This window comes from Eutrigla gurnardus (assembly GCF_963514095.1).
Source record: "Eutrigla gurnardus genome assembly, chromosome: 6".
Lineage (NCBI taxonomy): Eukaryota > Metazoa > Chordata > Actinopteri > Perciformes > Triglidae > Eutrigla > Eutrigla gurnardus.
In genome coordinates, this window is record NC_139920.1 from 25,102,382 (window position 1) to 25,126,301 (window position 23,920).

At 41.9% G+C, this 23,920-nt stretch overlaps 2 protein-coding genes across 8 annotated transcripts in view; one reads left to right on the forward strand and one right to left on the reverse strand.

Annotated features, from left to right (window-relative positions):
• Positions 1-23,920, reverse strand: part of negr1 (neuronal growth regulator 1) — a 378,181-nt gene that overhangs the window by 323,075 nt on the left and 31,186 nt on the right. The window lies entirely within an intron of this gene.
• The window catches only part of adgrl2a (adhesion G protein-coupled receptor L2a), a 90,498-nt gene that overhangs the window by 20,961 nt on the left and 45,617 nt on the right, over positions 1-23,920 (forward strand). For all 7 annotated transcript variants that reach the window (XM_084010798.1, XM_084010799.1, XM_084010804.1 and 4 more), the window contains exon 3: positions 16,373-16,586. In XM_084010798.1, the coding sequence (XP_083866924.1) occupies positions 16,373-16,586 (214 nt within the window). The remainder of the gene's footprint in view (positions 1-16,372; positions 16,587-23,920) is intronic.

Here is a 23,920-nt window from a genome sequence, read left to right on the forward strand (position 1 = left end):
TAAGTAATTCAGCTCTGAGGACAGTGGGCACAGGCGGATGGGGGATAATCTTGAGTGGTTTCATTAGTTGGTAAATTGTGATTTGTCTGAGATTTTCTGCTTGAAAGCGTCAGTTGTTCCCAGTGGCATCAGAGCTGGATCCATTTGTAAATTCCTCGCTGAAACACTCCGTCTCGTGGCAGACACACACACAGATTCCCACCTCGAAAAAAGAAAAATATATATATAAAGCTCGAATGTGTTTTAATCATAGTGCATTTAGCTTTGATTGAATCCCTCTGTTGTCTCGTAATTACAAGAGTTGTGCATCCGAACCATCTCGTAAAATGTATCCTGTACATGTTAGCGTTTGAATGCAGTGTGCGTTACTTCAGGTGTTTTGAGGATGGGATTTAAAATGAACTAATCTGGCATCTTTGCAGTGATGTATATCAAAAGAGTCACTGCGGATTTGGTGCATTGGTGCCAACTGTTGAAGCTCCAGCCAACTGTTCACTTTACCTGCTTTGCTGATTTTAAAAAACACTCAATGATGTAAGGTTATTGATTCAAGTTTGGAGGGTATTGATTCATCAAGAGGCCGTGGCGAGTCTCACCATGTGTTCCTCATGTATCATCAGCCGGCTTGGATGTGATCGGTCATAATAGACGTGTTAGCGTGGCGGTCTCTATAGGCTTCAGTGGGCTTCAGGAAATTACATCAGAGTGGTTGTACATAATCATATGTAATATAATGTATATCCACACTCATATTGTTTCGGAAACCTCATACAAATATAATTGTATGAACACCAGCTAACACATCTGCCAAAGGGGGTGCGATGAGGTGAATCTTATGCCTCATTTCCACTGCATGGTTAGGCTCACGTTTGGCACCAGGTCGTTTTTTAAACTTTAGTGTTTAAAATGTGGGTCGAGTGAATAGCAAAATTTGCCAAGCTAATTAACCGTAGCTTGCTTATGTTTCTGTGATATTTTCTCGATAATTCTCTGACCAATCAGCGTTCCGCAACATTTAAACTCCACCTCCTAGTATCGACTCAGCTTGGAACTCTTAACCGCAGCGGTAGAAGAGTAGGGCCACGCCAATGCAGTGGAAATGCGCCATTGGTATAATTTATGAGACTCCTTTGCTGACATGTGATTAGGTGACACTCCCCGAGCAAACAGAGGGAGTAAGCAGTGGCTGCAGATTATAGTCAACTTTATTGTCATGGCGTACAGGTGCAGGTAGCACATGAGGAGAGGCTTATTCCAATTCAGGGGACAGAAGAAGCGAAGGAATGAACCCATTTAGAGAGGTTGTCATTCACCTTCCTTCCTCTTCCTTCCCTCCACACTCACCTCCCTCCCATTTCCCATGCCAACCGCCGAGATCAGTCCAGAAACAGTTCATTACAAACAATACCCCCAAGTAAACATGCTTCATTAAACTGCGTCTACCCCCTAATATCTTTTTAATGCATTTTTATAATTGAATTAAATGGGTTAGTGGAATGCTGTAAATAGTCTTAAGTTTTGATTTTGTTACCCACCTCCTTTTTTTTTTTTTTTTTTTTTTTTTTTTTGCGTTTGAAGGGAGACACACTCGCCGCCAAGATTGAAACTAGCTAAGGGGGATGTTGTTCCTCGCTGACCTCCTTCTTTACAATACATGTCTCATGCTCCATGTTTTATTGCATCTGTTCCACAGCGACTGAGATCCGTATTCACTCAGCTGACTCACTGTCATTCTAGCCCTTCATTTTCCTTATTTTATTCACATCTGGAAAAAAACAGCCTCGTCAGGGAAATTAGTTTCTAAAATTGATTTGTCTTATTATTTTAATTATGCTATATATACACACACACTGACACACTCAAAGAGATCATATGTGGCATACAGTGCTATGCATATCAAAGGAGCCCTGGGGCATAGAGCTTTTGAACCTAATTATATGGATATAGAATTAACCGTGCCGGCGATATCATTTGTTTGTTTGGTCCCTTTTGTGACCAGTCTATCTTTATGTGCAGTATTTATGGTCATGGTAAACTGTGATAATTATTGTTATAATACAAGTCGTTTTATACACTGTGACTGTTTTACGATCTTGGAGCATAAATTGGAGCAACTGCACATGCAGTGTGTCTGTAATCCTACACAAGACCAGGGGAGCATTGTTGTGACATAGATACTGCTGATCAATATCATGATATAGGAATACATATTGTCTGTGGTTTTGGATATGACATTCAAAAAAACAAAAAATAAAAAACAGTTTCAAGGGACCATCATCTTGTAAATTTTACAATTCGGCCTCAATTTCATTTACGAGGAACCAATTTGACTAGTTCAGGTTACATATCACATCCAGCACTACTCAGTCTGCTAACACGGTTGCATCATGTCTCCTATTACTCTGGAAGGAGATTTTCAAAGTCTGAAAATGTCATCAGGGGTTATCTGGGCTTGGGCGTTTTCTTTTAACAGAGTTCAGTCTGCATTACAAACTCGGGGTGTGGAGTTTGAAAGACACGGGTATATATCAGGCAGGGAGGGTCTAACAAACGATATTAATGAGTTCCATTAGGTAAGGGGTTAGAACTCATTTTATTTGGAGCTTACTAGCGCCTTAAGGAAAGCATATATGCTGCTGTATGAATTCCAACCTATTTTTAAATATCCCCGTCTCACAAGCTCAAATTTATAGACGCTGGAGTGTCTCATTACATTCATATTCATACACATGTTTAACTAAGTAACACTTAAAGGTGAATGAGCGATAGGTCAAGAGGTACCAGACATGTCTATCACTCTAATCAGTATGCTTTACTCTGACCTGCCTTGATATTGTTTTGCATCAACACAAGTTTGCCCTCAGGCATTCATCGTGATCATCTTTGAAGCTGCGGTTTTATTTCCTTTTGTCCTGCTGGTGTCCTCTGCGGATATCACCATAGCAACCTACCACAATGAGAAGGTGCAATTTATGAAGTAATAATGTTTTATTTTTGCAAAAATGTAAAAACAACAAAAATAACATGGTGATTTTCCCTTGCAACAAACGGTTAAATTGGCTCACATGTCTTCTGAAATAATTTAGTCAAGTCTGGTGGGGTTTCGGGGGATTTGTCTGTATCAGCGACAGAATAACAATTCACACCTAGCTCAGCGGTAGCTTTCTTCAAAGGCTTTCCCAAAGATTGTCAGAATTACGATGAGACAGAACTAGAGAGCAGAGCAAGGATTCTGTGTCAAGAGGTGCAGAGGGCAACATTTGCAGCACGCTAGACAGAGTGCCATGAATATATCACACATGGCAAATGTGTCTGTTGTTCCACTGTGATCAGAAACATCCAACAAGCTCCTTTATCACGTAGGATCGCTGGTGTTACAGTGTGCAAAGTAAAAGTACAGTAAAAGCAGAGCAATGTTAAGTAGGCCATGCTGACTTATGTAACAGTGATTGAACAAAAAATGTTTTTTTTCTATTGAATGTTGTCATTCCACTACTATGGGCCCTTTGTTGGCTCCGTCTGCGAGGTTAAGGGTACATAAAGAGTTCGCCATGATATAAAAGCTGCGTTTTAGTGGCAGAACTTGTTTGAACAAGTCTGACGCAGAGAATTTCTGTTCCCTCCATACACCCTGAAACCACACCATTGTTTCCCCTCAAAGCCTGAAATGTTTGAACTACTTGTGATTTCTCAAGGGCAACAGAAAGGGCACCTCTAAAAGTCCTCTTTTTGTACCATGCGAAAGAAAAAGAGACTTAAACCCTTCATCTCGACGTGAATGGAGTGAAACAGACAATCAAGGTGTTCTGAAATGTAATTACTGGAGGTAAAAGCCCAGGGCTTATTGTGAGACAGAACCTACAAGAACAGGATCCAGCACCTCCCAGTGCCCACCACCACATATTTGCTCTTGTAGCCATGAAAGCATATTTATAGAACTTTCTGGAAGTGGCCGTTCCTTTTATGTTTCGTCACGATCTAAGTACCTTTCCTGAACTCATTCCACACACAGCTGTATAAGGGCAGGCTGATAGTGGTGACGGAATACAGATTAGTATCTAACAGGTCAATCCAAGCAGGTAGACATCCAGATACCCTATTATTCAAAGGCAAAAACGCAATGGCGCTTGCCAATAATTTGCTTTTAATTCTCTCCACTAGAGGCCTCCTACTCTACAGCTTTGCGTGTTATCGCAACAAGAAAAAAAGAAAAATCGAAATATTATCCGTTAAGTGTCAATGTGTAGAACCACGGGCAGTAGGCCTGTTCTTTTGAAGTACTAATTGTGCCAGAGTTGTGTCCGTGGAAAAGAATAATACCCCGCTGCGACACCACACTCCTGGTCCCTGACCACTTAATTTGGTATTAAAGGTACTTTGAAAAGCCTGCCCCGAAGCTAATTTGTTAAAGGAAACAAATAATTTCATAGGTAATTACTATATGAAACGTATTTGCCTTGTAAATTTTTTTTTCTTCCTCCAAATAATTTCATATTGGAGACGGCACCAAAACAGTTGACGCTAAAGGGGTAAAGCTTTCCTTTGTCTTGTGTGTCTTTAGTCAACAACTTCTGTCGGTTTTGTCTTTCCGCCTCCCGCTTGATTTCATTCCGGTTGTTTGTGGCAGACTGTGGAATCTGGCTTCCCGCGGAGCCAGGCAGGCGTGGGGCCTGTGTACGAAGGCCCATCATGCTGTCATGTCTCTTTCATCGCCAGCCAGGCTTGGCCAATAAGGAGATAAGGAGACAATGACTGGGAGAGCAAGCAGTGGCAAGGTGTAACCACAGCCCCCGGGTCTCCTCCCTGCCGAGCACTTCAAATCCTCATTAGGATTTTCAGCAAAGGAAGGAGGGATTTTCTGGATTAGGGCTTTGTCACTGGTGGCTCCAGGTTGGTGTTTGTCATGCAAGAGCATGGCGGAGCGCTTGACATCTTGCCACCCTTCTGCCTCTCTCCCAAACACAGACCCTACTCCCTTCACCTGGCACCGAGACAGTTAAAAGATGTTCCACTAACCCAGACTGTATGGAGCTCATAATTATTGCCTCGCTGCCCTTGCCAAAGGTTTTTAACGCCATCCTAGTGGCCTATGTTCGGTGTCTGTGGGTTTGGGCTGCTGCATCAGCATTCTTCGTAATGGTATTTATGCAGAGATAACCTTGGGAAGCATCATTAGTTTGTTGTGTGCTGTCGCCGTCCATAACTCACGCTGGGATCTCGGCCGTGACACCGATGCAGCAGTTCAGACGGCAGACACGGAGCCTTGTTTCAACTCCAAATGCTCTCCTCCATATGCTAGTTATAGCAGGGACACACTGTAAATAGTATTTTATGAGGCTATTTGTCCCTTAACTTCTCACTTATATCAAGGTTTCTCGAGCTGTTCCTCTTGCAAAGATGTGGCCATTTGTTTAATTAAGTCATGAGTCTTGCAGACGTCTCTCACACAACAACAGCACTGTGTTGCTTGACATGGTGCTCAACCTCTAACATGGTCCTTAATTGGGTTTCAGACTTGTCTGGGAGAGTGGTTCAGCGTGACAGAGACTCAGACTTGAGTGTGAAACCTACCTTCTCCCATCATTCTCGGTGCTGATCTTTCTGGATAATGGGCATTCACATGGGTCTCACGAGGCCCTCGCTGGGTGGGATCCCAGGCACCCTAGATTAGTCATCTACCCACATGTCCCCATCTGCCTTGTACTTTGCCGTCATGCTTTGTCTCACTTTGTTCTCGCTCAGGTAGAAACATGTGGGCCCCTAACAAGTATATCGCGAGCGATCTACAAAATATGGTCTGATAAACCATCGAGTCTCCTCTCTGAATCCCAAACACAGAAGAAAAAAAAACAAATATGACTTATCAATCTCCAGTGCAGTGGTCTATAACCAAAGACCTATTATTCATGGCACATTTATTGTGCTGTGCTTTTGTTGGTTGTCTCTGATCGGGCCGTGGCAGATGTGACTAGCAGTATGTGGGCATCTTTGAATAAGTAGGTTTCAATTTGTCAGAGATATGCCTCCAGTTTTAAAGTTTTCGTTTGCTCCCGTCTTCTATATTTGTTACTTGTTGGGGCAGAATAAAAAAAAAAGCTGTCTTTAACTTGCTGCAGGATCAGATTTGAAAGGTTCTGGTATTCGTCGTGTAAAAGGCACGTAAGAAAATAGCCGTATGAAAACGGCTTCCATCGTCCTGTAATGCTTTTATGCTGCCAGAGTCTGTGCATTGGACATCAAGGACTGCAGACAGACCTCACGCTAGGATTGCTCATGAAGTCTGGAAGGGGCAGATGAGGAGAATGTTTTTGATTATCCAGTGTAGATGGTATTTCAAACAGGAACCAGCACCTCGCGCCAGACAAACGAGCAGGCTCAGCTGGTCAAAGGGCAAATGTAGCTTGGTTTCCTGTTTGCTACTGTAATACAGAGGTATTTTAAGGTGATTAGACTGCAGCATTCAGGTCACATGGAGTGCAGCATAATATTATCTTGTTACCTTTATGGGCCCCACTGCCGATGCCAACTGTTATCAACGAACTGTAACCACGCACTGTGTCACAGTGGGAATTACATTTATTTATTTTTTATACGTCAATGTAAGCAATTTAGTCCATCTGCAGGGTCTGATTTGAACAACAAGGGCAACCGTAGGGATGAATGCATTGAAGTGGTCTTATGAGAACAGCTGTTTATGAAACCACTGACTCATGCCGGTGAGTTCTCCGTCCTGCGTCGGCTGAAACACGCAACGTAAACAACAACAATCCGCATGTGTTTGAGGGGGATGTAATCACGTTTTCATTGTGAGGATGCTGGTGAAAGGCATGCTCACTGAAGCACACGCAAGTCTGGTTATGGTTTGGATGCCATGCGATGCAAACCGATTGCAGAACTAGTAATGACATATTCTGTTAAGGGAACGTAATATATTCAAAGGCTTAAGATTTCACAGATTTAAGAGTTCAAGCTTGAGAGTCAGATGCAAGATATCCGTGCTTGCCCTTAGTGGAATCCTCTTTGTCCTCTTGCTTTCAGTCCTGATTTAGAGCGGCAGTAAATCCTGAAGAGGCTCCTGTAAACGAGGGGTGGTGAAACTACGCCCATAAATATAAAGGATTTAGAACCGGGGCCTTTTGAAGGTACTCTGAGTGCCCATTTATGAAGCTTGTTAACTTACAGAGTTTCACTGGTCCATCCAGAATTTTCCCGTTTTCCCTGAAACTTCTTATAGCCTTTTCTTTGCAATGAAGATTATCCAAAAGCTGCTTGACCAAAGCCGGTCTGCTTAAATATGTTGCAAGACGATAATAAAGTTGTTTTAACTCATTGTCCTACAGTCATCGCTTGGAACAAAGAAACCCTGAAGTGCGGCTTTACACGCTATCGAACATAACACACATCAAGTCGGGCTATTTGTGCTCCGGTATCTCGCTGTCACTTGCCCGGGTGTTTCTCGGCTTTTGACCTCCTGAGTCATTATGACCCCTGAGTGAGTCCGTATGTCAAGGGCGTGGGCATCTGCTCCTAAGCCCCTCTCTCCAGTCAATGATTGACTGAAGAAAAAAGTCATTAGTCAATAGACAAAGACAGACAGAGACGTTACAAATCAATATTAAATGACGATAAGTCGTTTAGATTTGAAGCCTCTTAATATATATAAAGGCGTCTTCTAATGACTCAGCTAAACTGGACCATTGCCTCTTACTTAATAGTTGCTCTTGCACCCTAATTTCCACACACACACACACACACACGTCCCCAAATAATTTTTAAATGGCTAACAAGCAATAATTAAGGCCGATAAGCATGAGAGCCATCTGATAAATACTACAATAGAATGGAACTTCAAAGTGCTCCTGCTGTGACATGTGAGGGCTGGAAACAGATGGAGGAGTGAAGCAGGCTTAGTCTGTGGACTCAAATGAGGTTAATCCAAATCTGAAAGTTTTTAATAAAAAAAAAATCTTGGGGGGGAACCTTCTATTGAATTTTAGAACAATCAGTTCACTGAAGGGGAGAGAAAAAAATGCATATAAGATGGAAGTTCATCAAGATAATATTCAGCCTCTGGATTATAATGAATAGCAGCCAATAAATCCCTGATGAATTGAAACAAGAGTAAAATTCAATTTTCACTTGGCCAGCTTTCTTTCCAAGTAGCATGAGACAGACAACCTTAAACTGCAGGGGATCTTAAGATAATAGTCCCTTGATTAAGGGAAAAAGTGAGGAGACAAAAGCCTAGGAGGCCAGTGTACCTGGGTAAAGTGCCATTGTGTCACACTCGCATAACAATCCAGCTAACCGAGAAGCCAGCGAGACAGCAGTCTAGTCTGAATAAGAGCTGCATACAGAAATCAGTTGGAGCTGCAGTCGTGTCATCAGGGCATGACTACCCAGTTGGTCGGGGAATTTAAATGCCAGGTGGGGGTCAGTTGAAGCACTCGCTGAATAATGTGGCACAAATGCATACACATGAGTCTCGGGGAAGAGGGAACCGCTGCCGTGGTCTGCTTGAGGAAGTGCACTTTGGGAATGCAAACCAAGCAGATGGACCCTTCTCATTTGTGTGTGTTGCTACTGGTGACCCATTGGGAAATACTTCCTTATTGAATCGAGGAGCATCAAACGCTTCATTGGAGCAGAGAAGGAAGTCTGGGCTGCCTACTTTTCTTTTTTTTTTCATCATTTGTAATGGAAACTGTGGAAATAATACAGACCAGAGGAAAAAAATGACAAACACACAGACTGAAGAAAAAAATATGTAACTCACATCCTCATCACATTTAAACTTTGGATCGTTTGACATCGTCTGAAATGTTGTCACTCATGAGGCTGAGTAATGAGGTCCAAAGAGCTCGCCGCCACTAAAAGGCACCGTGACTCTTAACACGGGCTGCACTATATCAATCCTCCTGAGGAATGACTCAGAGTATCACTCCACTACTAATCAAACAGAACACGTTTAAAGTGCAGTCGGCTCACTTTCCTTTTTGGGCCAAATTTAAAGTGTAAGCTAACATTCTGTCATATTTTAATTTAGTGTAGGTTTGAAGGATGCTTTTTGAGGATGATTTTTTTTTTGTGGGTGTGTGAATTGAACCAAATCTAGCGTAACACCGCCCCTAATCAAATTGGCACGAAGCCTTGACCTAGCCTTGATCACCTTAAAATGTATTGTAATTTAAGGGTAAATCTACGACCATTTGGTGAGGACAAAATTTACTGTTTGATGGTCATCGCAGCCATTTCATTACCAGAAGATGTCCTTGCTTTTTGTGTGACCTAAAAAAAGCACTCCACACTTTTCTCTCTCCCACACACACAAACACACACACACACACACACACTCCCCGCGCCTGGCCCCAGGGCTATCCGATATTAGACAGTGAGATGACATTGTGTGCTTGTGCAAGTGCAGTCAGCCGACATGTGCAGATGATGTGAAGTCAATAATGCATTATGAAAAAAGGGGGGATTTATGACCTTGATGAGCCCCATAGAGCTTAATTAGGCCTTAAGGTTGATTTACATACAAGTTTACATGGAACTTGATGAGGCCGTGTTTTTCCTGCCGGTGCAGTGCATTATCATTTTGTCTGGCGGCAACACTTGATACCTTGTATTTGTTCAAATTCTTCTGGATTAGAAAGGGGGGGAGAAAAAACATAAACGTTTCTTGGCTAGGAGACTTTACTGGTGTCCGTGTTATTTTTCTGAACACAGTAAAATCGTCAACGACTGAGCTACAGGATCTTATTTGTTTTCTGTGCAGTGGATCATTTCCTGCACAGGCGTATACGCCCACAAGTTCTAGTTGGTGATGAAAAATAGAGTTAATATAAAAAAGAAAAAAGCGAGTCTCTGACGGGGTAAATTTCTGCTTAAAGCAGCCCACTCTAACACCAAAGTGGGGAGGGAGGGAGGGGGGATCGGAGTCTTTTTTCACGGTGTCTATTGAGAGAGAAATGACAAGATCTTTTTCAGAGTCATGTACCTATATCAAAGATGCTCCTGATAGCCCCCCTGCTGTTGCTATGGAAGTAGCGGAGATGTAAATGAACTGGAGTGAATTGGATGGTGGAGAATACAAATGAGGTTGGAATGCTCGTTCCCCTGCTGCTCTTTGCCACTCCTCTTCTCCCAATATCTCTCTCTCTCTCCGTCTCCCTCTCTCTGTGCAAGTCGGTTTTTCAAAGATATGAACTAATATCCCGCATATTTTTCACTACATCTGAAATGGGATCTTGTTATTTTTCTATGTTTTATTTTTTTTAATGCTGTCAGATGTTGTTTTTTTTTTTCTTAAAATAATTTTTTTGTCAAGACCACCATGTGCAGATCCCCCCCCCCCCCCCCCCCCTTCAGTCTGGCTCTGTCGTGCTGTGGGATGGATGAAATAAGAACAGGAAAATCAATATTTTTCTCCCCAACAGAATAACTTAGGGTTCTCACCGATCATGTCTGATATTAATATGAGCTAAGATGTCGTGTCTTTGTAATCGGTGCCACAGAAGTCATAGTTTCAACATCGGTTGTCAAAGAGTTTAATAATCTGCAGATGTTACTGGCTGAATTACAGAGGGGGAAAAAACCCTCTACATGAGAGACTGTCATTTGCTATTTAGCCATGCTTTAAAAAAAATGACATCAGCTTTCAGCACACAAAGTGACTTTAATGTTAATGCTAAGATATTCAAAATAATAATATCTGTTAAACTAGTAGTGTGTTTCTTTTTACAGAATGGCCACACAATGTCAGCAGCATACCTCATACCCTGCTGTTTGCAGGATATATGCAATATTTTCTTTCTTCTCCGCCTCCATGTGGACCTGACTTCTTAAGAATACATGCTGTTGTAAAGGATATCTCTGGATTATAGAATCAGCACTGTTGGAAGAGTCTTGACTTAAAGGTTTCTTTTCCTCCACAGACTTCCTTTGCTTGTACCATAGAGAGGAGGGGGGGGGGGGGGGGGGGGAGAAAGGGTGCGGTGGCAGCTAGACTCAAGCTGCGTTTCCTGTGGCTCCAAGCTAATGCTATAGGCCACACTTTTCTTTCACCCCAAATCCCCCCAGCAAGCGACCTTGTCGGCTCAGGAGTGCAGAATAATGGCGGGGCCCGAGCAGAAATGCTAGCTCATTTACAAGCAGCTGTTTAGCTCTCATCAGAGTGGCGCGGAAAATCAAAGGGTCGCGTTAACAGTAGATGACAAGCATCGGGGAGCGTCGCCGTCACATTTCTCGCCGGCTCTCGACAGAAGAATTATCTGGTTTCACATCAAAATAATCTGGAGACCTCCTTTTGTGCTCCGGCCACAATGACGGCAGCGTGAGTGGCTGAATAGGCCTTTTGATCAGCCTCTGCTCTGCCCCTGGACTAACTCTGCTAGCATGTGTAACTCCAGTTACAAAGGGGTCATTTTAATATGAAAACCATTTACTGTAGGCGAGATAGTCCGGGGAACAGAATAGTTCCTGTGTCATTTATGCTGCATTAATCAAGCGCTAGGCAGAATGAAATGTGTTGCCCTCATTAAATGTACAACTGTTTCAGAAGCTGCATTATATATAGCTGCGTATACTCTGTATGTCAGTCGTATGTTTGTCCCTTTTGGGTTTGATGTCGGTAATGTCTAGTTTCATGGGAGAAGGTCCCTACATGGCTTATGAAGATCCTAATGACTCCTCGTTTGTGTGAAATAGGAAGACATTTTGTTCATTACCTCTGCTTCAGTGACACTCATATCCTACCAGATGGTCACTTTCCAATTGATTTGGCTCATCTGTGGAGAAAAAAATAATTAAAACATAACAGCACCGAAGAGACGCCGCATAATGGGTCCACTTTACATGCGGGAGTTTTCTCACAGTTCCTCCTGCTGCAGGTTCTGTCTGGGCTTACTCTAATCGCAAAGGTTACACATGGTAGTAAACGCCAGTCTGGGAAGCTTTAAATAGAGGCTCCTCATTGGTGTAATAAAGTCCTAGAACCCATGGAAATGGAGGTCCTGTGCACCAATCAATGTCAATTACTAGCATGTGATAGCGCCATGTACAATAAGCACGTGTCAAAGGGGTTGAGTGATCGTGTGCTTAAAAGAAACCCAACAGCTGTTTTGTAGTGGACAGAAAAACATTGGCTCTAATTCAAATATCAATGTGCCGGTTGTGCAAATATGTCAGTGTTTTATTACAATGTTATTTCAGTCTGGGGTTAGAAGGAGAGAAAATAGGTCTGGCGGCTCTGCTATTGAGCAATGGCACTGACCGTTGCTCAGCTCAGTGGTTGCTACAGCTGAAGAGGAATTGAAATGTTTTTCTAGTGGCGGGCGCCGGTGGGTGGGATGGGTGACCAGAATGCCTGATTAGTGTTAGCATGACCATGATAAGCATCTGACCAGTAATGTCTCTGCTGTGCCATGTTGCCATGGTCACAAGGTTGAGCTCTCCACATAATATTTTATTGACTATGCCTTGATCCTTTTGCTCCCTGGCGTTTAATTAGTGCACAGAATGCGAAACTCCTCATTTTTTAAGGTGCTCCATTGATAAGTATCTCTCTTGCCAGCCCCTTGTCACTGGATGTGCTATCAACCAGGGAAAGTACATCAAAGCTGGTAACATAACATCTCGTGTTTTCGAGGAGGCATCTGAAGTTTTTGCTACCTGACGAGGAGGAGGGTGCCGAGTTCCCCTTTGAATCTGAAACCGGGTCTGTATGTGTGACAACCTCAGAGGCACACAAGTAAAAAAAAAAAAAAATACTCCTCTCAGTTGCAATCATGTGGTTCTGTTTTTGTAGCCATGCACCAGCGGTGAGTGCTATGTGTGGCGCCATTTTGTTTGCTCAGCAGCCTTTTCCCTATAGTAGACGGCTCAGAAGAAGAAAAGAAGGGGCCGCTGGAACACAATGAGGCAACAAGTGCTGTGGAGATGTGACGTTATAGAAGCCTCATCAGGAAGAGTGCAAAGCAAAATGAATGTTGACATCCAGCACATATTGATATTCTCGACATGGTTTGCTGTTACCATATGGAAAGTAAATAATTTTCATATCATGCCATCCCTGAATAATTATGCTAATGAACCGTTGAGGGGAAAAAAATAGTGATTACTTTTCTGGCTCATTTGAATAATGAATTTATTTAGCTGAGATAGTAACATTGGATTTAGGTTTTGTTGGATTCACTGTGATCACATTATTCTGTTGAAACGGCGATGCATCGCGGTGCCAGAATATGATCGATGGTGTTTTGGTGTCTTCATAATACCTGTATGAAAACTGAAGAAGAGGATTTATTTTGTCACATAAACCCTCCATTATACTGTACAATATAAAAGAACTTATACAAAACAATTATAGCGGGAACAGATATTGATTTATCAGTATAGGAGGGTAAACATGTATTTCTTTAGCCTGTTTTAACCAATGGCTATTTATTTCTGTAAATCAATGTAGTTGAGAACATTTTTTTATGGATCCCACCATTGGGAGGAGAATTTTCTGAGGAATCTCCAAAATTAGAAAGGAGAATAAGGAGGAGAAGGAAAATAAATGAACAAAACCTTGCTGAATAATTGTGGACATTTTCGACACATGGTAGACGTATCTATTGTTTGCTGGACCGGGTGTCCCTGTATAGATCTGTCAGTGTCACTCATCTCCGCATGTACCAAATATACCATCCGACACCAGGGTGAAAAGTAGTGCAGCCTCGGGCCTAATCAATGCAGAGAGGCTTTTGGAGGTTGTTTACGAGCGTGCTTTTGCTCCGTGATGATGCACAGAAACCAGCTGGCAAATAAACCACGCTTAGAGGACAGCAATTTTGTTTGATTTCCAGAGATTTGAATGCGAAAAAAAAACCATGTACCGTTATTACAGGGCATGTCATCAGTGCGGTCCAATAGTTGCTTAGTGCATTTCAGTAGGAGTCTTACAGTTTTCATGAGCACGCATTTATCTCCTCATTGCTTCGGTCTGTTTTCCTACTTAAGCAGAGAGTCTGCATCAGTTAAAATCATAAAACCAGAAGCCGAGATTGTAAAGGCTCTGCAAATGGATTTAAGTGTTGTACCAGTGTTCCCGGGACACAGTGCATCGGTGGGTTTGGCTGCGGATTCGGAGATCAAACTCCGGAGGTCTTGCACATGGCCAAAGAACCAGATCACTACCAGCCACAAAATAGGCCAGTGCGAGGTAATGTATCCCACCCAGCCATACTTAACTGCTGCCCTGTTGACCCACGTGAAGTCTGTTTGACCTTTACAGTAACACAAGCTAGGATTCTGTCGGTTTGGAAGATACTCCTATATGAATGCATGCAATGGATGTGTCTCCATTATAGATCTGCTATTTTCATGTCACGGTTTGAGGAGAGAAATTGTAATGCGTCATTGACTGATGTTTTACAGAGGTTCCTATAGTTACTACACATTGTAGTGCCGACGTTTGATGGAGCTACACTGAAGTGCATAGACATGACGTTTAAGATTGGCTGTCAAGCTGTGTTCATGCGGTGTTTTCATTTTTTCCCACTTGGGCTTTTTTCCCCTCTCAAGCCCACATCTCTGATAAATTGTTTATCACCTTAAGCGTTTCTTTTTGACTCCGGTGAGAAAAAGGGCTGCAGAAATGAAATATGGCTGAAACCTATCATATTTGAAAGCCTTTACTTTTCCATGCCTATTGGTCACATGAGAAAGTTTGCTGTCAAAAAGAGCAAGCAGAGAGGGGGGGGGAAAGATCCTTCCCTGATGATTGTACGCTCCCAAACAAATAAAGTCTTATAGAGGTTAGATAGGCAAGCTGCCCTCCTCCATACAGATGTATCCTTTGTTTATCCGAAGGAAAAGAAGGACTTTCACCTGATTGGTGCACAAACCGAGGCTCAGCCAATACAAACATTGACATTTATCTTCCTTTGTAAAAAACAAAGCTAGTATATCCTGGCAAGAGGCGCGATGCAGAATGCTAATCTCCTGCCATTATAGCATTGCATTTAATCAGACTAAGATAATTATATTAGTAGTTAATTGATGAAGCATCCAATAGGGTAAAATGAACCGGGCCAATTTAGCAGAGCTGAAGTCTGTGGCTTTAAGGAAACTGTAGCCACAAACATCACACAGAATGACTCATGAAGAGAGAAAAAAAAGTGTTTTGTAATTATAAACAACTGCACGTATGGATCGCTCCCACGTTTCTGGTGACAAACAAATTAGTGCACGAGAAGTAGTAACAGCATTCTGTTTTTTTCTTGCTTTCTCCTGTGACGGTGAACTCAACCTCATTAAGGAAATAGCCTTTGGAAGCACTAACCACATAGCCATCAACCAAGTTGCAGGTAGCAACACCATTATTTAAAAGGCTCAAAGAGGTCAGCTGAGCACAAGGAGGCTGTAGTTATAATTCAGTGCCGCCAGTGGTTTAGTCCAAGTCCACAGCGGGGGAGCTGGCAGTCTTTTTAAGCTCCATGCCACTTGCCTCTAATACTTGACTTGTCGCAAGCTGCTCTGACCACAAATATCCCCCATTCGGATCGCTGTAGTTTAAACATAGTTCACTTTTAGTTAAAGTGACTTTTAGCATTTTTCACACTTGGAGAGCAGAAAGCCACAATAATGATTTATTTTGGTGTGTGTCCTTCCCACACAGCCGCCCTTATACACACACACACATACCAAACTTGTCTCTATCCAGCCTCTCAGTAGCACGGCCTCTGATTGTCAGCGCTGCAAAGTGGATTCAATTACACTCATGTTGTAAAGATGCTTTTTCATACTTTTTCATTTCAGGTAGAAAAATGAGCTTTCCATTTAAACCCCGAGTCGTGCGTGTTCCCGTACTGAAATTAAACAAATGACATTTTTTTTAGAAAAATCATTCCAAAATGGTTATTTGAATGAGGTTTTTTTCCAGTGTGCTTACCGTTCATACAGGGTCGAAAGGGGCAACAATGCTCCAGACATTTTAGCCGACAAACTAGGCTTTAATGACAATTATTGATTTTCCCCAGGACCAGTTAGGCAAAGAGATGACATACTAACACCATTAGCTCACTGGTGCGGTTGAGATCTGAAATGTTCACTCAATATACTGATGTATGTCAGGCTAGGAGTCCAATCCAAAGTTCACCATTCACCATCATCCACGTGTCGCCGTGATTCATCTCGCAGTTGTTGAATAAAAAGGAGTAAAATGAGCACAAAATGCTGCGTTTTTGCGTGTGTGTATCCATCACATCCAGCCCTGATATCCTGTGTCTCCTGCCTTTCATGCCGTCTTCCTACGTGTCAGCTTAACTACACATCTCCCTTCGATTTGCCCTGATAGAGCTCTTTCTCTGTCTCTCTTCTCCCTCAGGGTTTAGTCGAGCTGCCCTGCCATTTGGCTTAGTGCGGAGAGAGCTGTCTTGTGAGGGTTACCCAATCGATCTGCGGTGTCCAGGAAGTGATGTCATAATGATCGAAAGTGCCAACTACGGCCGAACGGATGACAAGATCTGCGACGCCGACCCTTTCCAGATGGAGAACGTCAACTGCTATCTTCCAGATGCCTACAAGATCATGTCACAAAGGTAAGGGTGCAGCCATCTCTGTGCCGCACAACACAAATGATCACAAAATGAGGCATCTGCCAATGTTACAGGGCCCTTCGGAAATAATTGACGGGGCTTAACGGTAACGGTTGCCGGTTGCCCTTAGCAACCAGATATGGACCACTGTCAACCATTTAATTTTGTCTGGTTGTCCCTGTTGGCATCCATTTTTTTTCCTGAGCTTTAAAAAAAAAAATCCTCTGCATCCATTGCCTTTGGAGTAAAATCCTCCGTCAAGGAGAAAAACACGGCTGCCGTCGGATTGATTTACTCCATCGAATATTGCCAAAGTGAATGTAACTGTGGAGTTAAAAAAAAAAGGGAGAAAGGCAACAGCATCCTGTCAGCATTAATAACCTAGGAGACATTAATGTTAGCACCTACTGAGACAGCTGAACTTGAACAAAAGAGAATTAGAAACTTGGGAGGTGAAGCGCGGCTGATAAATAGAAAACAGATTTTTTTATTTTTTTATTTTAAGAAACCAGAGTCAGAAACCACAGCAACAAACTAACAATAGACTCCAAATTCCCTTTTTCAAAAAATATGAAAAAACAAAACAAAACAAAAAAAACAATTGGCTCTTTTCAGTCTTTTGACATGACTGACAAACTGCAGATCTGATCCGGCTGGCAGGAGGTAATTATTCTGTCTATTGTAATTTACTCTGTTGAATACATTAAATGCAAACGTGCTTTCTAGATTAAGTATGCTAACATTAGTCTATAACTGTTAGCTTTGTGTGTGTGTGTGTATGCGTGTGTGTGTGTCTAATGTAAAATATGTTTAATTTTGTTATAAATTAATCAATATAATTAGAATTGATTATAATACAGCAACCGTCCTCTCAACTTCGTCCACAAAAATGGGCTTTTGCCAGCAGCTCAAACTTTACAACCCTCTGGCTTTTGTTATAAAAAGTTGACTTTTTAAGGTGATGTTGAAAGGAAAGTTGGCAATCAACTATAGCTTTTATTCTTTGGCAGATCAACACGGAGGAATACATGTTTGGCAATGTCCTGTTTTAATGCATATTTTTAATACACTAAACATCGAATATTTGGATTCCAGATGCAGCGTCGTTATTTACCTACATCTGGCAGCTTTATGCAAAATGTTTCTTTTTGAGCATTTCCCTGTGTTGGAAAATCAATTAACTCAAATACTGTAGATAGAAGTATACTCCCTTACAATTCTGTACCAAGTCATTTATTTTTTCCTACACTTATAATCTTATCTAACAGCTATACTTAGTTTTCATATTTCCACTTAACATACAAAGCATATAATTTATAAATATATATAGCATATAGTATAGTAAACCGTGCTCCAGCTTGACCACCTACAACATTAATTCACTGCGTAATGTGCAAATAATAATAATAAAAAATAAAAATAGTAAACCAGCATAATGGCCATTTTTAATGTGATTCTTTAAGTGTATATAGATTTAAAAAAAAAAACTGTTGACCATTGATTCTTGGAAAGAAGTGCTTTATAGCGTTGCATTGCCACTTCTACAATGGTAAATGGTGTGAATACGTCTTCCACCCCAGGCATTCCCTTCACTTTAATATACTGCTCTTCTTTGGTAAATCCTGTTGGTCGGATTAAGGGGCAGGCTCTTGACAGGCCTGATTTACAGATTGATCACTGAGCACAGAGATCCCCCATATTTTAAAGCAACCGTCTCTGCAGCTATCACTCCTGTACAAAGAGCGGTGATTTATTGTGGAGGACATACCCGCGGAGGTGCACGGACTCGCACTCACACATGCAACTCGGCGGGGCTCCACTCGTAACACCGTATACATGAGACCAGTTGTCACATAGGGATGCCATCTGAGCCAAAGTGCACGGGATGGAATGACATATGAGTGCCACAGAGAAAGAAATTGGACGGTATGAGACCGTCAGCAACTCTGGCAAGCCGCCTTGGGAAATAAAAAAAATAATGAAATAAAACAGTGGAGCCCTTGTATTCAGGGGGTTTATTGTCAAGCCCTATTTGATGAAGTCAGATAGCTGACTTGCGTTGTCTGTCTTGAAAGGCTGTAGCCTCCGTGCCCCCCGCTCTTGGCCCCGTGTATTACGCCGCCCTCGGCCTCGCTGGTGCAAAAACAGTCCACTGAAGCACAAATAGTGACCCAGCAGGAGCCCTCCTGACAACAAATCCCAACCAGCCTCGTAGAAAGGGCCGCCGTCTGCAGAGGACTCCGGCTCATTCCTCATATGCATATCCTGAGAGTGCCAGAGGCCGTAGTTCAGATGTTATTTTAAATGTGTTTTTAGCATTTCAATGTCACTGCTGAGCTGTCGCACTCGGAGCAAAGAGAGCAAAGTTGTGTAGTACAAAGGGTCTCTGTTAGGGGTGTGTGTGTGTGTGTGTGTGTGTGTGTGTGTGTGTGTGTGTGTGTGTGTGTGTGCGTATGTGTGCGTGCGTGCGTGCGTGTGTGTGTGCATGCGTGCGTGCGTTCAAAAATCACACAAAAAGAATCTCACGTATGATACCACAGAAATACATTTAAAAGACATCATCTGTTGTTTAAAAAAGGTGACTGGCCTATATTTACACACACACACACACACACACATACACATATCTATATGTGTGTGTGTAAATATATACATATATATATAATATGTGTGTGTGTGTGTGTAAATATATATATTTATATATATATCATACATAGATCATTTCTTTGTCAGTGTGAACATTGTCTTATCTGATATATCTCACATTATCTTGTGAGATATATCATGGAAAGTGTGAGAACAGATTTATGTTATAATTTATGTGAAATGATGCCAGTTTAATACCTATTTAGGACTATATTATTAAAGCAGTGCAGAAACTTAAAACAGTCTACTGTCATGAAAATAGATTCATGGAAGGACAAATGCCCAAGATTCCATATGGGACTAATTAGTGATTTTGTATCTCTTGTCTTATTTACAAGAATAGACTGAAATAAGGAGCAAAACATAATGTCTCTGCTGCCAAAAATAATCATCCTCAAACATGAAATTTGATGTAATTTCTTTTGTTGTTGTTGGCTGTTTGAAATGCAATGTCTGTCTGGAGGTCTGAGCCCTTCGCTTCTCCACAAGTCGACCCTCCGGTCTGCTCTCTGGCTCCTGCTGAGGCCGAGCCATCTGACATGTTCCACATGTGGGGCAACCCACTGCACACACTGTTTACGGAGAAACATTTAAGTGTGTGTGTGTGTGTGTGTGTGTGTGTGTGTGTGTGTGTGTGTGTGTGTGTGTGTGTGTGTGTGTGTGTGTGTGTGTGTGTGAATCACATTAGCACAAAACTGTGTTCACTTTTTAAACATCCGAAATTAATGTGGTCCTGAAGTGTGGAGAATTGGATTGAGGCATCACTGAGTTTGATAGATCCAGTTGGCACTCCGAGTTGTTTTTATATCTTGCTGGCATATTATATTCATGAGCACAATGATTTTATGAAAATAGCCTTAGGACGGTTGTGGCTCAATTAGAACATTCAGCTGCAAGCAATTAGTCGACTCAAGTGGGTGATAATCTGTACAGGAATTTTTTCACGTGGACACCTCCCCAGCAGATGTAAAACTGCGTGGCAGTACAGTTTGAAATAATTAATTCATTGATGATAATATTTAGCGAGGCGATTTATTTATTTATTTATTTTTTAATGTTCTCCTTTTCGGGATTTTTTAAGTTCTTAATAATTACGGCTCCTCATTTGCACTGATGATAATGATAACGATTGCAACCACAACACATTCTCGCCACACATCTTCGAGATTAAAACTGTAATTTAAATGTATTATTTTGTAATACGTTTAGTCGTACATGCGCTAACCATCTGGCGCTTACTTACTATTTAAATCGGAATCGCTCCGGGAGGAGCGGCGATGACGGCGACGCATCCTGTCACAAAAATGCAACATATTAAGATATACAGTATGAATAAGTGCACATGTATTGATTTCTCCTTGACTAATGAGCTTCATCTGCAGTATTCAATAACAAGGTCATTGATTGCAGTAACATAACATGGACGGGGCCTGCTGTGCCTGTGGATCATGGGTTTTCCAAGGAGCATATCACTGACAAGAATGATCAAAGCTGATAGCACGCTAACAGACAATGTGAAATTCATTAGTGGGATTAGAGGACAGCTAGCTGGTTAATCATTATCATTAAAATGATCATTACCGTTCACCATTGGGTATTTGGAAGGTTTTATTTTGTTATGATACCCTCAGCTTGGATGTGACAGACTTTTATAAACGTTATTAAGTTAATAGGGTTGTTAACAACGGTCTTGTAATGTTGAAATGACCCGGAGATATTAGCAGGCGTTTGTCAATAAATGTGAGGCCGTTCCCGGGGAGGAAATGATGCGACGTTCACTATTTATATCGGTGACAGCGAGGCTCTGGAGGCTCTGGAGGAGCGCTGAGAGGAGCTCCTGACAGCACGCTGCCATGCGCCTTCTCTCCGTCAGTGTTTATTTTAAGCACAGCCGATTAAGATTTCATAAAGATCCAGATTAAGCTTTGGGTCGTGCACAAGTTCACCAACTATAGGCTCGGTGGTGATGTGCGGAATTTTAAAGTGTTTTTATTGGCATCAACTGCGTATACCAACAAATAACACGGAGGAAATCATTCAAATGAAAACATTTCTCATACTAAACTGTGGGGGACTGGATTTTGGTGGACTAACCAACAAACATGTTATATTACTTCACAGCAGGGTTGGACGATATCACAGTATATGCTGTCATACGGTATTTTACTCAATGTGCAGGACTGCTTTATGCTCTTATTAGATATTTATTGGATGTTTTGCATCTATGCAATGATTCACCGATATGTAATTGCCCTCTCATGTTGTTTGATCCAAGTTTCTAGGTAATTTAGTTTATCCTGATCAACATCGTACTATATAATTATTTATTTTCTCCATTTGGCCCACCCCTATAAGACAATACTCATAGTTATAGTTTTGAAATCACCCCCTTTACAACTTACAATCTACAAACACTTAGGCATTAATATTGCTACTCAATGTTCTCAACAGCATTGCATTCTGCTTGTGTTTTGAAAAGGTCAAACACAGTGCCTGTAAAAAGTATTCACACCCCTTTGAAGTTTTCCTGTTTTATCGTTTCAAAGTACGAATTCAAGTAGATGGATTTATACTTTTTCTTTTATACTTTTGATCAACAGAAAAAAAAAACCCTCTTTCATCTCAGAGTGAAAAGGATCTCTACAGTGATCTGAATTAATTACAAATATGAAATGGAAAACACGCGTGTCTACCCCCGGACCTTTAGCAGCAATTACTGTCTCGAGCTTCTATAAGCTTCGCTCATCGAGACGCCGCCCCATTCTTCTTCGCTTAACTGCCCGAGCTCTGTCGGTCTGCACGGCAATCATCAAGTCCACCCATAAGATCTTGATCTGGACTCTGACTCGGCCACTCCAGGACATTGTTGCTTTTGAAGCCGTTCCGGTGTAGCTTTGGCTTCATGCGTGGGCGTGCTAGCGGTGCATTCTGCCGTCTTGCAAAAGGTCACATTCAGGCCTGCAGAATGTCACAATAGTATTTCCATTGACTTTAGTGGCCCGGCAGTATACCTTGGCTGGTTTAAAAATCAATAGCAAGATGGACGGATGCGAGTCAGACAGCCTTCCTCCCGAGTCCATAAGAGCCTGGAATCCCCCCGCTGAGCACCATTGGCAGCTCCAGTAAATATAGCATAAACACAAGCATATGACAGTGATTACAAGTTTCTGGGATGTCTTCTCCGGATATTGGGTCAGACCTCAAGCTGAAAGCAGGATGCTAATGGTTAATTTCTAACGACTCATTTCCTGAAACATTATTGGGCCTCCCCTTAGAAAACGCTCTAAATGTGCTGATATTTGAGGTGATTATACATCCAGCGTATGCGTTTGTGTGTTTGTTTGGTTTTTTTTGCGTCCTGTTTTCAACAGATTGTTTCTCTAGCTGCCATTTTGTGGCCCTGGAAATGATTTAATTTTTCAATGGCCTGTCTGCTATCAACAGGCATGCCTCTTGAGAGATGTCTGCCTTGATAATTGTGCCATGAACCTCATCAGCATTTCAGATGAAATGGAGCTAGACGGGTCACTTTGAGTTTAAGAGACGCTAATTTGATTGAAATTCAAACTGGGAGCACCAGGAAGTAGATTGTGCCTTTTTCTGTAATGTGCTCCCCTCACTCATGTCGCGTTTTCTCCTCCAGTTACACAGCGATTGTTTTCGCTGCCGATGCTGTTTTTTCTATTCTGAATTACAAATGGCTGCTTAGGCTTGCTGAACGCCGTGGAGTGTTGAGGGTCGGAAAATTGAGGAGAGGAGGGGGGAGGCAGGACAATCCAGGATCCTGCAATTTAGGAGCATCGTGCTCTTAGTCTTAACCGAGTTTCACATGAGTAGCACATGACATGTCACATCGGGAGTCCACACTCGTTGAATTTGAAGGATGTGCATTGAAAAGCATGAAGTCTACCCACAGGGATTTTTTTTCTCTCCTTAGAATATTGATGTATGCGATCAAAGTACCAAGCCCCGACTTAGTAGGCCAAATCTTTTACCGACTAAAAAGCAATATCTGAGAGCTGAACTGATTATTTCACAGTTGTGCAACTGGTGGGCAACCTACGTGACAGTGTCGCTGTATTTACCTCAAACATGTCTTTGGCATTTCTCTACAGCAATAGTTTTGCTTTGCATATTTGCTCATAAGATGTGTGTCTCCTTCACTGAAACAGTGCATTTGAACATTTCATTGGAAGTAGTGGGGGTGCATATACACACACATTTGAATGAAATGTACTTTAAGCTTAAATGTACTGTGGTACGTCCAAGCAAAGCCGAGCCACAAGCTCAGGCTGATCTGCTGTACACAGCAACACACATTACAATTACATTGTATCCTTTATTGCAGATGGATTAGTGGATCACAGATCTAGGTTACAGTCTTTTATGGTTTAGGCATGGCTTTAGACCCTTTAACTATGTTTGTTAGGGGAAATAGAGTTTATTTCTCAAGTCAATTTATTAGTCATTCATCACAGTATCCTCATGTCCAATTATTCCTGTGACATGCTTTATGATGGCAGTGGAAAAGGTTAAATTGCATGTGGATACACAGTATCACGAGTGCTATCAGTTACACCTTGTTGGCATCTTATCGCGCCCCTTCCCACTGTCAGCGGGGAGTGCTCATTTTTTTTTTAAAGGAGATTTGCATCCAATCCAAGTAGCATTTTCTGTGACACTCTAATTGT